The 15,082-nt window shown below is 52.7% G+C and overlaps 1 protein-coding gene across 1 annotated transcript in view; it reads right to left on the bottom strand.

The window, feature by feature from the left end:
* AR (androgen receptor) overlaps positions 1–15,082 on the bottom strand; it is a 40,888-nt gene that overhangs the window by 20,821 nt on the left and 4,985 nt on the right. The window contains exon 2 of the mRNA XM_056491379.1: positions 2,717–2,868. Within this exon, the coding sequence (XP_056347354.1) occupies positions 2,717–2,868 (152 nt within the window). The remainder of the gene's footprint in view (positions 1–2,716; positions 2,869–15,082) is intronic.

Here is a 15,082-nt window from a genome sequence, read left to right as displayed (position 1 = left end):
TTCAGGGACAAGGGTGGCATCACAAGGACTGAACTCCTGGGTCTTCAACCCACCCCAGCCATGCCCACCAGGCTGAGAGGTGTCCTGCCTACTTATGTAGGGAAAAACTGCACCTGTGCTGAGCTGGGGGAGCTTTTTTCTCACCAGGTGAGGAGGGGCAGCTCTCCTTTGTGGCCAGCCAGCCCTCTGGACTGTCCCTGCTGGGACCCTGGGGCAGGGGAGGTGATGCTCACAGTGCTTCAGTGCTGGACACAGCCTGGACATCTTGAGAGAGCCTGTGAATCACAGGAACTGGCAAAACGAGATCAGGACAACATTCCTGTCTTTCCTATTAACTCTTCCAGCATCCATCTGGAAAAAGCAGTTGTACCTGAACTTGTGAAACCCCTCAAATTTGTCAAATATTTCATCAAAGCAGGGGTGAGCTGCTCCTGCCCATAAACCCCTCAGTGTGCCCAAAGGGAAGAAGAATCAGTGTCATAACATTTTTTTTTTATCTTTTCCCTTTTCTCACCCCTTAGCAGCCAGTGCACATCCATAAAGCCTCCTTAAATATCCCTGAATCACTGCCAGATAAGTTCACTATTATCTCAGAAGAATATAATAAAAAAATAAATGATGTTCCCAGCTATCTCCCTCCCCTCCAAGATGCTGTTTGTGCTGCCCCAGTCACAGCCCTCTGCTGCTCCCTCCACTGAAGGCTGTGGCTTGACACCAGCTCCAGGAAGGTAACAGGTTTCTTTTCTCATGGGGAAGCATTTTGATCTACTGCTGTAAAGTCTGCAAGGGCAACCTAAGGTTTTCTGAGAAGCATTTTATGGACTTTAAAACATGAGAACACACTGAAATATCAGCTTTCAGTAATGCTCCTCAGCTCTAAGAAGGAAGAGTTTCTGTCTGGAAACTCATCAAAAGTTAGAACATAAATCATCACCTGCCATCCCTGCATTCAGTACCTATAAAGGAGCGTGATTTATTGTCACTTCCCCAAAATAAAGACTTACCCATGCACCTCAGGGGGGTGTAAGATGAAACCTCACAGTTTGGCAGCCCCCCTGCCCCTCCCTGCACACACACAAGGCTCCTCAGGAAAGGCAAAGAGCTGCTCCCAATCCCAGCACGACCAGACACCCAACCCTCTGCCACACTGCGTGGCTGAAGAACCAGCAGGAGACATAAACACCGTTTAAATTAATGATATAACACAATCAGGAGAGGGAACAGCCCCACAGCACGTGGCTGGGGGCACTGCAGCTGGGCTGCCCCTCTGCTGTGGCACCTCTGGTCCCTGTCACCCACAGGACAGAGCCCACCCTGGTGCCAGGGGAGCACAGCTCCACACCCACCTGCAGACACAGCATTCATCCCAGCAGCACTTCATCTGACTGAGAGCCAGCACTCCACTTACTATAAATCAACAATAACTTGCTGACTTAAACAAGCATCTGTTATTTACTCTGGCTGCACAAGCCAACCCACTTGGCTTGACACAGAGCTGGTGTGCAGCAGAGACAGATCTGCAAATTATTTACTTGAGAGAAATATGCAAAATTTATTAACTATTATTGGACTGCCCTTTTTGCCCTTTTGGCAGGACACTGATGTCCCTCCCCTGTGGCATAGCCCCTGTTCTTCCCTGAACCAGCACTGGCAAATTGGCTCGTGGCACAGAGGAATGAGGGAAACACGACTCCAAAAGAGGCAGGATAATGATAACTGATCTAATTGATGCAGAAGCAGCATTCTGACAGCAGCAGGTGAGCACCCCTAGCCTGGGACCTGTGCTCATGTGAAAGAGAGGTTGGGCACAGGGTGAGGCAGGAGCTCTGTCCCCATCTCTGCTGCCAGCCCTCTCCTCAGGGGTCACTCCAGTGACACCAGCTGCCCACACAAACTGTGCTAGCACCAAGGAAAAATGATTCCTTGTGTGGGTTCACCTCTCCTGACAAGCCTGGTGAGTGACTACAGGCACATTCACCTTCCACAGCAGAGACTCTCCCTGCTGCCCAAGAGCCACAGCTCTGAAGTGCAGGGACAAACCAGACACTGCTGGGCTGGCTGCTTCTGCATCTTCACTCCCAGGAGAGGTGGCACAAAGACCTGCTGCTGAGAGGGAGCACTTGGGCTCACACTGACCCCTGGAGAGCATGGCACTATGGAGCTGGACATCAAGAATTTGCTTTCTCACAGGCTGGGGAGATGGACCCTGCAGCCCAAGGTCAGAGCTTGGCTCCTGATGGACAGAGGGGTGTGCTGTTTCACAGAAGTGACCCTCTGGAAGGGGGGCAGGAGGGGAAAAGCCTCTCCTGAGCTGGCAGGTGTGCATCTGAGACTGCAGGTGGGCTGATGGGAGCTTAAAGCATCTGGAGAGCCAAGAAGAGCAGAAGGAACTGACTGCTCCAGGGTCTCACCAGCTCACCAAGAGCATCATGGAATCACAGAAATGTTTGGGTTGGAAGGGACCTTAAAAACCATCTTGGTCCACACCCCTGCCATGGCAGGGACACTTTCTAAGAGATGAGGTTGCTCAATGCTAATGGAAAGAATGGTATTTTGGCAAACTGGTTTGGCTACTTTTTGAGAGCAATCTGTAAAATGAAATGACCAATGCAGGAGAGAAAAATCAGTTTATCCTTGATTTTTTTTTTTCCTTTCCTGGTTTAAGACATCTTAGAATGCCACCACAGTGGGATTCCCTCTCCTCTGTCCCCATTACCTTCAGCTGCCCTTTTGAAGAACACTTTGCAGCTCCCACAGGTGAGGGCTCCATAGTGACACCCAGATGCTTCATCTCCACAGATCAGACAGGTCTTCTGAGGTGGGAAGTAATAGTCAATGGGCAGGACATGATCACGGCCAGCCTCCAACCTGCAGCCAAAACAGAGCAGGAGAAGGTTCAGCAAATGTGGTCAGGAAAGCTGTGGGGAAACCCAAGCTGCAGTGGTGGATCAGCCAAGCACTGAGCAGCAAGGGGGGAAAACAGCTGAGCCAAGCCTGGCCATGCAGAGACTGTGCTGGGTGCCCCTCCTGACACTGCCCAGGGCGAGCAGTGTGTGACAAAGTGTGACACAGTGCAGTGAAGTGACACCCAGGGACAGCACAGCCTAGGGAGAGAAGGTGGCTGAGACTGGCTCTTGCAGTGCTCAGGGGATTTTGGCTCCAGTAATGACACTTGTGCACCAAACAAGGCAGAGCACAGCCCTGCCAACCACTCAATGCCACAGAACCACCGTGCCAAGCTGTCCCCAGTGCCTGGCTCCCCTTCTCCAGCACATCACCATTCCTCACACCCAGATTCTCCCCTCTCAGCTGGCACTGTCCCCTGCCCAACCTGAGCTGATCTGTTTGATCAGATCCATGGAGAAACTGCTTCTCCAGAGGGCATGGTAGGAGGAGAGGGGCTCATCCAAATCAGGAGCCAACATGTCCAGGCAGCTTGGGAAGCACCAGCACGTTGAGTTAATTACTAAAATCAATTTTTCTGCATCCACTGGATGAGGCAATTAGCTTTTAACATGCCTGCAGAGCCCTGGCACTGGGTGAGAGGAAGACAAGCAGCACATAGAAAATCCTGGCTAAAAATGTCTTCTTTATCCAGTGTGCTATAGATTGACACATAACAGGCCTTTCTGCTAATGACCCAACACCTCTGTTCTCCTCTCTGTGCAGTCAGAAATCCAGCAGTGCTCATTTCCCTGTTTCCACTCTGTCTCCTCCACACTGTGTGTGCCATGAGCAGCAGGGCTCCCACAGCAGGTGAGAGACAACAGACTCAGGACTCCCAGAGGACCCCGGGCTGTTTTTGAGGATTAATTATCTGCAACTGCAAAGCAGGTTTGCAATTGAGTGACTTCTGAAACAGCTTTTAAAGAGCTGTTCACGTATGGGAAGAGTTGTGCAAGTACAGAAACGCCTTCCAGCAGCTGTGCATCCACCCCATACCTGTGCCCCTGCCAGGGATGGGGCTGGGCAGGGCTCCCCAAACACCCCTCCATGCTGAGTCCCCACTGCCACAAGGGATGGAGGACACTGGCTGACATGGGAGGTGACTCCTGGCAGTGGGACAGGCTCCCCCTGGGGTGTGCACAGCCCCCCAAGGGGCAGGAGATGGAGTTTAGGCAGGTGGGGAGTGGCTCTACCACAGACCCTGCAGCACCAATGTGGTTCCCTGCCAGCAGCCACTGCCCACAGCATCTGCCCAGGAATGTCCTTTACTTCAAAGCAACGCCAATTTTCCTTTTCTTTTTTTATTTTTAGAAAGAGAATTGCAAGAAAAACATAATGTAAAAATGTTCTAGCAACTCGGAGCGAGCTATGCTGATGGTTCCCTTAACAATCCATTTTCCAGTTTCCAAGGGACATTTACAGGGTGCTGTAAACGTGCTGGTAATACATAACACTGGCCAATGAGCCCAAGAGGAGCCTGGAGAAGCTGCAGGGCTCCACCTGGCCCAAGGAGGGAGGACAAGGGAGGGGCACAAGGGGTGGCTCAGCAGCCAGCTCACCCCCAAAGCTTCTCTCTGGGTGGAAGCTTGCACTCCATGGGGCTGTGCTGGCTCAGAGACCCACAGGAACGCTGAGATCAGACCAAAACCAGCCCCCCCTGCACGGGGGCTCTCAGCTGGTGCAATGTGTGGCAAGTGTCAGCCTGCTGCAGAGCCCAGGGCAGGCTGACAGCAGCCAGGGCAGACACAAGCGGGGCTGGCGGCGGGGCCAGACACCCCGAAGGCCAAGGTCAGGCTGCCAGAGGAGCCTGGTGGCTTTGGGGGCAGGGAAAAACAACCTCAGTATCTCTTCTACAGCTCCAGGATGAGTTTTAGTCTCAGTTCAGGCTGTAAGGAAATGGAGGGTTTGCTGAGCTCCCCTCGCACGCAGATGTCTCTGGGGAGTGGAAACTGTCATTTTGCAATGAAGCATTTGTTTGTCATTAGTTAAATTTCACCTAATAGCCACATTTCACAACATCCCCAGAAAGCCAAGAGCAAGCACTGGTGAAAGAGGAGCCAGCCACTTCTCCTGATCCACAAAGGAAGTTTCCATCTCACAGGCTGCTGCAAGGAACCAGGGCACAACTGCCCCCTTGCCCATGACTTCCCACCCCTCAGCCAGACCAGGACAAAATGATGGAAGCTGCCACACACCCCCAGCTCATCCCACCCAGGAACCCCAGAGCAGAGCAGCCTGGTCCCATACTCTCTGAGGAAAGGGGGTTTGCCCCTTCACCATGCTGTGTCCAAAACCTGCACATCTGTGGTGCTCAGGAGGGTGCTGAGACCAGAACTGAACCAGCACTCAGGCACAAACTCAGGAGGTCAGGAGGATGCTGAGCCCAGAACTGAACCAGCACTCACACTGAACTCAGGAGGTCAGGAGGGTTCTGAGCCCAGAACTGAACCAGCACTCACACTGAACTCAGGAGGTCAGGAGGGTTCTGAGCCCAGAACTGAACCAGCACTCACACATGGACTCAGGTGACACAGAGCCCTCTCCAGTCATTTCAAGTCCTGTCACTTCTGATGCACTCTGATGTTATCAGGAGGCATCTTTGCCTTTAAAAAAGCATCACTTGTGCATGACATTCTCCAATGCAATATTAAATTTAACTGGCTTCTCCTCAGTGCAGTTGTGGGGCTCCTGCCTGGATGAAATTCTGTGACTCCCACCAAGGGGCCAGACCCATGCTCAGCAAAGGGCACGACTGCTCACTTTGGGCACATCCTGGTGTCCCCTTGCACTGTCATCTGGCTGCTGCTTGCTCCAGCCAGAGCTGAGCCAAGCCTGTGCTCACAGCCACCACATCAAGCTCATCCAGGTAACAAGGCCTGCACAGAAACTTTAAAGCATTCATCTGTTAAAATGCTCTGAGCCATTTAATCTAGAAACATGCAGCTTTGTACACTGAATTCATGTCCTTTCTGCTAAATAGCTTTGAGTACATTTTCAGTCTGCCCATGACTTGTTTTTGTGTGTGATGGCAGCAGAGGCACAATAGCATCTGAGAGCAGAGCAGCATGAGCACCAGACTTGGTAAACACACATAGGAACTGGATCCTCACTGGATTTAAATAAATATGAGCAGATGACAATGGGTTTTCCAAGCATCCCAGCAGTGCAGGCTGGCAGGAGGAGCACACCTCAGAGAAAGCAAAAATCCTCCCAGCAGCAACTCACAGGAGCAGGCTTGGCTCTCCAGCCCTGGCACTGCCTCCCAGCCCCAGGGGCACAAATATCTTCCACAGGCACAGCTGCATAAATCTCTTCTCAAATCCCCAAATTAAATTCCGGTTTTTTGTTTTCAAACACTTTGTTTACTTATTTTGGCAGTTTATTTTTCACACAGCTCGTCCCCACTGCAGCTGAAGCCCCTCCACTCCCAGCCCTTGGCTCTTTTCTCTCCTGTGCTCCAGGCTTGGAGCTGCATGAACACTGTTTGTCCCTGCACTCAGGAGACAGCCCCAGCCTGCCACCTGTAAATGGGCCAGGCAGCAGAGCCACAGCATCACCCATCATTTAATGGCCATCCTGGGCTCTCACCTTCCAATTATCCATAAGGAAGAAGCAGAAATTGAGCTCAAAAAGGTGAAAGGTGGCAGGTTTGCTACCCCTGGAATGCAAAGTCTGGGCAAAGCCACCCTGCAGCCCCTGCACCTCGCTGCTGCCTGCATTTTGTACAGCTGACACCAAATTTTCTGCCTCAAAGCCTGAGGCTCAGGGAGCAGCTCTGAGCTGTAATAAATCAGCTCAGAGAAGATGGAACAGTTGATCCTCCAGATGGAGTGGGTACCTACAAAAAGAGATGGCACAAGCTCGTTGCAAGGTCACTTCAGATGGGAACTCACCTGATTACAAAGCACAGAGGGGACAAAAAACCAAACAAGGAGCCAGGCTGCAGGCAGGCTGCAGCCCTGAGGAGCACTCCCGAGGTCACCAGAGCCCTGCACTGCATCCTCCTGGTGACTGGAGTCACCTGGAGTCACCAAGGACAGGACCTTGGCATCCTTGTTGCGTGGAGAACCCTTCTTATTTCCCAAGGAAACACTGTCCTCACTGATATTTATGCAGTTAGTTTAAGCCACAACATAATCTTCCATTTTCAAATCCATCTCCACTGCTCACAAAAAAAAAAAGTACCTGTAAAGAAAATCACAAATAATGAGACATTTAATGCATATATTTCATGCTCCAAGGGACACATGATGCCAGATGCAGATACAGGCTTACAGCTCCCAGGAAAGCATCCAGGGTACAGATCTGTGGTGCCACATACCAACATCTTCACCTGCAGAACTTTTACCTTTCCCTCTTCCAAAATCAAGTGCAGTGATGCTTATGAAATGCTCTGGAAGAGGGGATGTGAGCTCTTGGTGGCTTTTCTCACAGTTGGTGTGCCAGGAGGATCTCCAGAGGTGCAGGACACTCTACCCTGGGGCACAGCCCCCAAGGCCACCATTGTCCCCCAGCACCCTCAGCTAACCCCAGCATCTGGGGCTACCAAGAGAAACCCAGGGTAGAACGATTCCAATCAGTGTCACATGGAATCCAAATGTATTTGGAATTTAACTTGGCTACAAGATCAAGTTGTGCTGGTGGCCAGAGGTCAGTGGTCAGCTCCCAGCTGGGCTGCTGAGGGATGCCAGGATTCATTCCCAGACTCAGATATTTAAAACACAAAATATTTTCCCCACTTCCTCTGGCAGTGGAATTACCGCTGAGGAAACCAGCGCTGCAAATTCTGCATTTTTATTTCTCCACTGGAGGAAGTGCAAGGCAAAAACAGCCAGCACGAAGGGCGGGACCTGGCATGGAAACACGAGGAGACCACAAATACCACGGATTTGGCACCAGGCTGGGGAGGCACATGGCCTGAGCCAGCACCCTCCCCCTGGCACAGAACAGAGCCCTGGGATGGACAGGGGTGGGAGCAAGAAGCAGAGCCCCCCATCCTGGGGAGCAGCCCCCTCCCAGTGAGGGATGCCAGGGACCACTGCAGCGGCCCTGGTCTCACAACTTACCAGCAGAACTGGGTTATTTTTAGGCACATTTACACCAAGACCAAACCTTTGCAGAGACACAACTGCAAGGACATAAAAATCCTCTGCCTTATTATGTCTGGGAGTGGATGCAAGCTCTATCTGCTGAATTTCCTTTCGGATCTGCTGGCAAAGTGCTGAGTTTCCAGAGGCGACTTCACGACTTGTGCAACACTATCATCTTCCTGCATCCTCCAAGCAGATCGTGCTCTGAGTCATCCCTGACATAAACACACCAATTATAATGAAGGTTTCACATCTTTAGTGCCAGGTCCTCCTGCAACTTTTAGCCCCAGTCTCAGCAGAACAGGCAACATAGAAGCAAATTCCCCAGTAAGGCACAGGACTGGCCCTCAGCAAGGCTTGGATGGATGGATGGATGGATGGATGGATGGATGGATGGATGGATGGATGGATGATGGACAGCTGCCCCAGTACCAACCCCAGTGGCACACACCTGTAACACAGTGTATCCCAGACAGCACAGACTGGAAAACAGTGCTTTGATTCCAGTTTGCACTTTTAGTGACATATGGCAGGGACAGCCAGACCTGTTGTTTTGGGGGCTGAGAGCATTCCCAGGAAAACACAGAGAGCAGAGCCCTGCAGAGCCCTGCAACTGGCTGACTCCAGGGACCTGTGGGCATGGGTGGCCCTCCTGTTATCACAGACCCATGCTGGAGTTTTGACTGGCAGCAATGTGCAGAGAGAGCCGTGGCACGCCGGGGACCAAAGCCCTGCCCACTACCCCTTGGCCGTGCTCTTCCAAGCAGGCGAGGAATGAAAGCAGCCAGGAATCATTTTCTTTTAAGCCTGCCTTGCAAACCAAAACACAGATGCCACATCTAATTTTAGGCCTCCCAGCCTTGAGAGCGTTCTGGCGAGTCCCTTGGAGCCAGCAGAGATAGTCATCCTAGGACACGCCGCAGCCGCAGCGCTGCCTTGACCCCGGCGCTGAAACCACAGCAGGGCACGGCCTGGCCAGCAGGGAACAGATCCCCTGCTCCCAGGGGATGCTGCAGGACACACTCAGCCCCCCTCCACTAAGTGCAAAGGGATTCAGCCACCCTGCTAACTCCAGGCTGCCACCTTCTCCCTGCTGGATGTGACAACTGCTTCAACTCGGGCCGTAATCCAAGGGTTTAAGAGCCCACATGGCAAAAGGGAGGGTGAACTGAGCAAGAAGAGAACAGCTGCCCCCCAGAACCTCAGCTCAGCTCTGCCCAGCCCTCAGCACAGCTCCAGGGGGATGTTCTGTCCTGCAGACTTCCCAGCACTGTGCTCTGCTCCCTCTTCAAGCCACCCCCAACACAGCCCAGAATCAAGGACCCCGCACTTGGCACAGGCTGTGCTGTAAACAAGAAAGGGAAAGAGTCCCTGAGCTGCTATTGTTTTTCTAACCATTTAAAGATGCTCTGGAGGACTGGGGAACATACTGGGAAGTAATATATTTCTTTGTAAGGGGAAGATCCTATTATCAGGGAAAAGACTTTTTGGTACCACGTGAAAACAAAGCCAGTTACAGAGAGCCTGAAAAACGAAATCCATGTGAACAGGCTGAGTTCATCAGGACGATGTCACATGTTCTGGAGCACAGGAGCACACACAGGAACAAAGCCCAGAGCCAGCCCAGGGGTTCCAGCCCACACCCAGGGCTCCAGAGCAGGGAGAAGCAGCAGTGCTGATCCCACACCAAGCCCTGTGCTGCCCACAGAGGCTCAGGGAGCTCAGCACGCTGCCTGCCCTCCAGGGACAGTCTGCAGAGGGAACACTGCAGGCCCCAGGGAGAGGGGTGGGATGCTCCTCGCTCAGAAGAGAACACACACATTATCTGTGTGTGGTGTTCACGGGAGATGATGAAATCCACAAATGTGCAGAGGCACACACACGATTCGAGAGGAACAGTAAATCATCCGAGCTCTCTTTGCAGGGGGATTTCATTTTCCAGTTAACTCACTTCATTGCTTCCCAGATGAAAGCTATCAACCCAATCAGCACAAAAATTCCTTCCCTGTATTTCCCTTTCAAGAGGAAAGTGGATCTGCTGAGATATCCCACTCCAGCCCTCCCAGGAGCAGGTCAGGAGATGTGAGGACTCTGCTCTGCTGATTGGCACGAGGGGGAGGAGGCAGGAGCCCTCACCAGGAAATTTGTGATACAGAAACTTGTGCCTGAGCTCTGTTCTCAGCACACAGGCCAAGGTCAAAGCGCTTTTTTCTGCCATTTCTAACTAGCAGAGAAGCAAACACAGCTAAAATATGTAACAGCAGCCAAAATGCCGAGGGCTGGTAAAAACACCAGAGAAAGAAGTGTTGTGTCATTTTGGGAGAGACAAGAAGCCCCCTCCATCCACCCCCAGACAGAGAGAGCATAAGGGGAAGGAAGCAAACTCCCACCTCATCCTCTGTAAAACGTATTCTGGAGATCTGCAGCCTCCCCTCTGGCATTCATAGGGGTGGCTCCTGCTGGCAGCAATTCCAGAAGCACTCAGCAGGATGGGGGTCTGGAAGGTGAAGATGCTGCTGTAACACAGAAGGATTTGCCCCAAGGTTCTAGACACAGCCAGCCTGTGTCTATCCCTCCTGGAGCACACTGGTGCAGAGGGAGAGGTCACCCACCAGAACACACCAGCCATCCTTGGGTGACAAAGCCAGGCTGGACATGGCTCAGGAACGTGGGAGGTGTCCCTGCCCACACAGGGGAGCAGAATGAAACGGGCTCTAATGCCCCTTCCAACAAAACCATTCCCTGAGTCTATGACCGGACTCCCCAGGCTCCAGCACCCAGGACATCCCCCCAGCAATGCCTGTCACAGACACCAGGCTGCAGGCTGAAAGGGAAATTGTTCTGACTGCTGCCATGCCCAGCACGTGAGGGACTCTGCATGGAGCTCTCAAACAGCTCTGCCAGCCCAGGCACACCCCAAATGTGTCCCAGGAGCACCCAGATCTCAGGGCACACCGATGGTTAAATGTGCCTGTGCCTGGCTGCTTGCCCTGGCTAAGGCTGCTCACAGCACTCCCTCCCCACACCAAGGGTGTCCTGGGCCAGCACCACCACTGTCCCAGTACTGGTGGCTTTACACTGACCCTCCCATCCTGACTTCAGCCATCTCTTTTGCCCTAGAGCTGTGTGGGAAGTGGCAGCTGCCTTGGCTGTCATGAGGTGCTCGGCATGGTCCACCCAGCCCCAGCAGCCCCACGTGCCAGGAAACAGGACAGACTGGCCCCCTCAGCAGAAACAGGGGCTAATCCCAGGAATCATTATTTACTTATTAGGATGGGCTCCCTCCTCCTTTGGGTGACACAGGGAAGCCACCAGGACACCTGTGGAAAGCATGAGTGTAATCCAGCCCTGTGGACACCCGAGCTCCTGGGTGGCCTGGGAAAAGGGCAGAAGCTATAAATACCTGGGGAACTGGCATCTACTTTTAAGATTATTTCTTCTACTGAGAATCACTTAATCTGAGGTCTGTGTCCCCAACAAACCAACCCCACCACTTCTGAGGACGTGTCAGCACCTGACTTTGTTCTCACTATTTGCAGAGGCGTCCCCGGGCGGGGGCTGGGAGCTCTGGGTCAGGGCACAGTGGGTGACCTTGCTCTTGCTGGCCTCTGTTCAGAGCACTAACCAGGGAGCCAGCAGCACCACGGGAGCAGCTGAGCCAAGCTGAGCCCAGCTAAACTGAGCCTCAGGTCCCCGGGGAGGTGCGGGTCCGGCACCATCCCAAAACACGAAGCTGCCCTCCCATAACCCCATCTGCAAACACCATCTAGGGGTGCACAGGGCCACTGGGGTCACTGGAGGTGAACAGGCCACTGGAGAGGGTGCAAAGTCCAGCACGCTGCTGCAGGACAGTCCCCAGCAGCCAGCACGGCCCCCCAGAACCCCAGTGCTGAGCCAGGGCTGGGGCCACTCACACACCAAGGGCTGCTGTCAAACCTCTGCCCCTGCCTGCAGAAAAATTCCTCTTCCCACAGCTGCCTGGAGGCTGGATGAATTGCTGCTCATGAGTGCTTCAGCAGTAAATACTACTACTGGGAGTATTTTTATTAGTTAGAGGATACTTTGAATCTCACTTAAATAAAAGGCTGACAAGAAGAATGAAGGTTGCAATGGCTTTAAAGATTTAAAGCACAGCACCCACGAGCACTGCCCACAGCAGACACCTGGCTAGGCTGAGCTGGACTCACAGGGAGGTGTCCCCAGGGAGGCTCATCCTCCCTGTGCCCCTCACTGAGAGCAGGCAGGGGATTAAGCCTGGCTGGCCAGGGATGAGCAGCACAGGCAGAGCAGGGAAGGCAGGCAGCAGTGCTAACAGAGAATATGGATGGAGAACCTCCGTCACAAGTCTTTGCCATGACAACTGGGCCAGTTCCTTTTCATTTCAATGAGCTCCCTCATACCACTATTAACAAACAGGGCTGGCTCTGGTCCCCACAGCGTGCAGCAGCAGTCAATACCAGGGCCACCAGCCACTGCCAGGGCCACCACTGGGCACGCCTGCACTGCCACCCACTAAGGGGGGATGTGACCACATCTGCCTCTTAATTGTTCACCAGGCATAAATGCTCAGCTACAACAGGAGCTGGGGCACCTGCCTCCTGTGCATGCTGCATCTCTGAGGAAAAGAAAGAGCTGGAAAGGATCCAGCAGCCCCACAGAAAGCGTGGCCATTGCTGTTTTCCTATGAATATGGTGTAGAGCTGGGCTCATCCAAGGTGAGAGCAGATCACCCTGCTCAGTGTCTTGCCCAATGATGATCCCACCAGCAGGTGCCTGTGCCACATCACTACATGCAGATGGTGGCACCAAGCCACCCTCCCCAGCTGGCCCAGGCTGTCCATGATGGCTTTGTAGCACTTGCATTGGTGCAGATATGCCTTTTTCAGAAAATCTTCTAAAAAAGAAAATTAACTTGCACAAAGTAACAAGTCTGAGGAGCTGTGCAAGGAGGAATCTTCGCTTTTCCTATGTATTTCTAATGTTCCAGAGCCATCCATAGCTGCACAGATTCCTGGGATCTACCAGGGCAGCTCTCTGAAACAAACAGCTTTTACTAGAAGTCATAGAAAGTCTCCCACTGAATAGTTTTCTTTCAGTAAACACTCACTTGATAGATTTTAAATGTTCCACAGGATGATAAAATACATACAATTTCTTTCTTTCATAATTTTAGTCCACAAGCACTAGCAGAAAGTATCCACTGCAAACACCAACCCAGCAGCCTCCAGTGAGTGCTCCAAGTCTAGACAGCAACTGGCAATGGAGAACTGGCAAACTGGGACAGCCACCTTCAAACAAGCAATTTATGAAATATGAATGAAGATCTGTGCCCAGAGTGGAATGCATGGTAATGACAGAAAAACACAAAGAACTAAGCCACTGCTCTCTGCTACAAATTGTTCTTAACCCCGTGTAATGAAACTGTTTTCATCGCACCAAAACATGACTACAAGATTTCCAATATTCTAGGGAATTTTGGGATTTCTTCCCGCAACACCCAGCAGTGTTTCCAGCTTTCCTCCCAGCTCAGGAGCTGTGCCGTGCACAGACCGGCTTCAGCCGTGCTCCAGTCCTGCTGTGCCTGTTCCTGCCGCTGCCACCCGCCTGGCACGGACACAGAGCGGCTCTTGTCCCTCTGCCGGAGCCTTGGCGGCTCCAGGTGCGGGGGCAGCCGGCACAGCCCCTCGGATGCCGCTCACATTCACTGCCTCGTTACACTGTTTCTGCTCCCGTTCCTCCCGGGACTGTCCCACACCTTCCGCGCTCTGAGAAAGGGGACAGAGGCAGCGACTTCCAGGAATCGTGGGCTCCGCGCCACGGGGACACCATCCCAACCCAGCACCCACTGATGCTCATCCCCAGGGGCTGGTACTTCTGCCCATGGCAGGGATTTTAACTCCAGCACCCACTGACGCTCATCCCCAGGGGCTGGTACCTGTGCCCATGGCAGGGATCCCAACCCAGCACCCACTGATGCCCATCCCCAGGGGCTGGTACCTGTGCCCATGGCAGGGATTTTAACTCCAGCACCCACTGATGCCCATCCCCAGGGGCTGGTACCTGTGCCCATGGCAGGGATCCCAACCCAGCACCCACTGATGCCCATCCCCAGGGGCTGGTACCTGTGCCCATGGCAGGGATTTTAACTCCAGTACCCACTGATGACCTGCGCCCACGGTAGGGATTTTAACCCCAGAACACACTGATGCCCATCCCCAGGGGCTGGTACCTGTGCCCATGGCAGGGATCCCAACTCCAGCACACACTGATGCTCATCCCCAGGGGCTGGTATGTGTGCCTATGGCAGGGATCTTGTCCCAGGGGTAAACTCCATCTCTGCAGTGGGAATCCTGACCTGGGAGCGACCCCTGTGCTACAAAACACACTATGTCCTGTTCCAAATCAGCATTTTGCCACACTTCTGTCCTCAGAAGCAGCACCAAAACAATTCCCATTTTAACTGGCTCTCAGTCTGGAATGAAGTTCTCCTAGGTGGAAAACCAATGGTTATGCCAGGCTGGCTGCTGGGGAGTGGTGCAAAGCACAGCTCGTCTGTGCAATGGATAAGTACCAGGGAATCTGTAAACAGCAGAAGAATGAAAAGCTGCGTAAGCAGGAGAGCTGCCGTGAGCAGATCCTGCACAGCTTCCAGCCCTGAAGCCTCTGGAAAACACACAAAGCACCTGTGTGACTCTAACCCACCAACACTCTTAAAGCTTTTTGTGGATTGTTTATTTGGCAAAATTTTCTGATTTGTCAGCTGCTGCTTCCGATACCAAGCGCCACATAAAGCCTGTCCTTGCACTGCAATCAGCACTGGAGAGGAACCAGGCTGGAATACTCACTGCTGATACCAAGCATGAGACCATGGAAGCAGCTCTCAGAGGGTGTAAGAGCTCAAAAATTCGAGACATTTGGAAAATAGGATGGGAAAGCCTAGAGGAGGATGGAGCAATGTCTGCCTTTGAGCAGTGAAGAGGCAAAGAGATGCTGTGTACCCTGGCCAGGTCCCACACAAACACCTACATGGGTCACCTGACAGATGA

This window comes from Oenanthe melanoleuca, chromosome 4A (genome assembly GCF_029582105.1).
Source record: "Oenanthe melanoleuca isolate GR-GAL-2019-014 chromosome 4A, OMel1.0, whole genome shotgun sequence".
In the NCBI taxonomy this organism is placed as follows: Eukaryota; Metazoa; Chordata; class Aves; order Passeriformes; family Muscicapidae; genus Oenanthe; species Oenanthe melanoleuca.
This window is presented reverse-complemented; position numbering and strand designations above follow the sequence as displayed.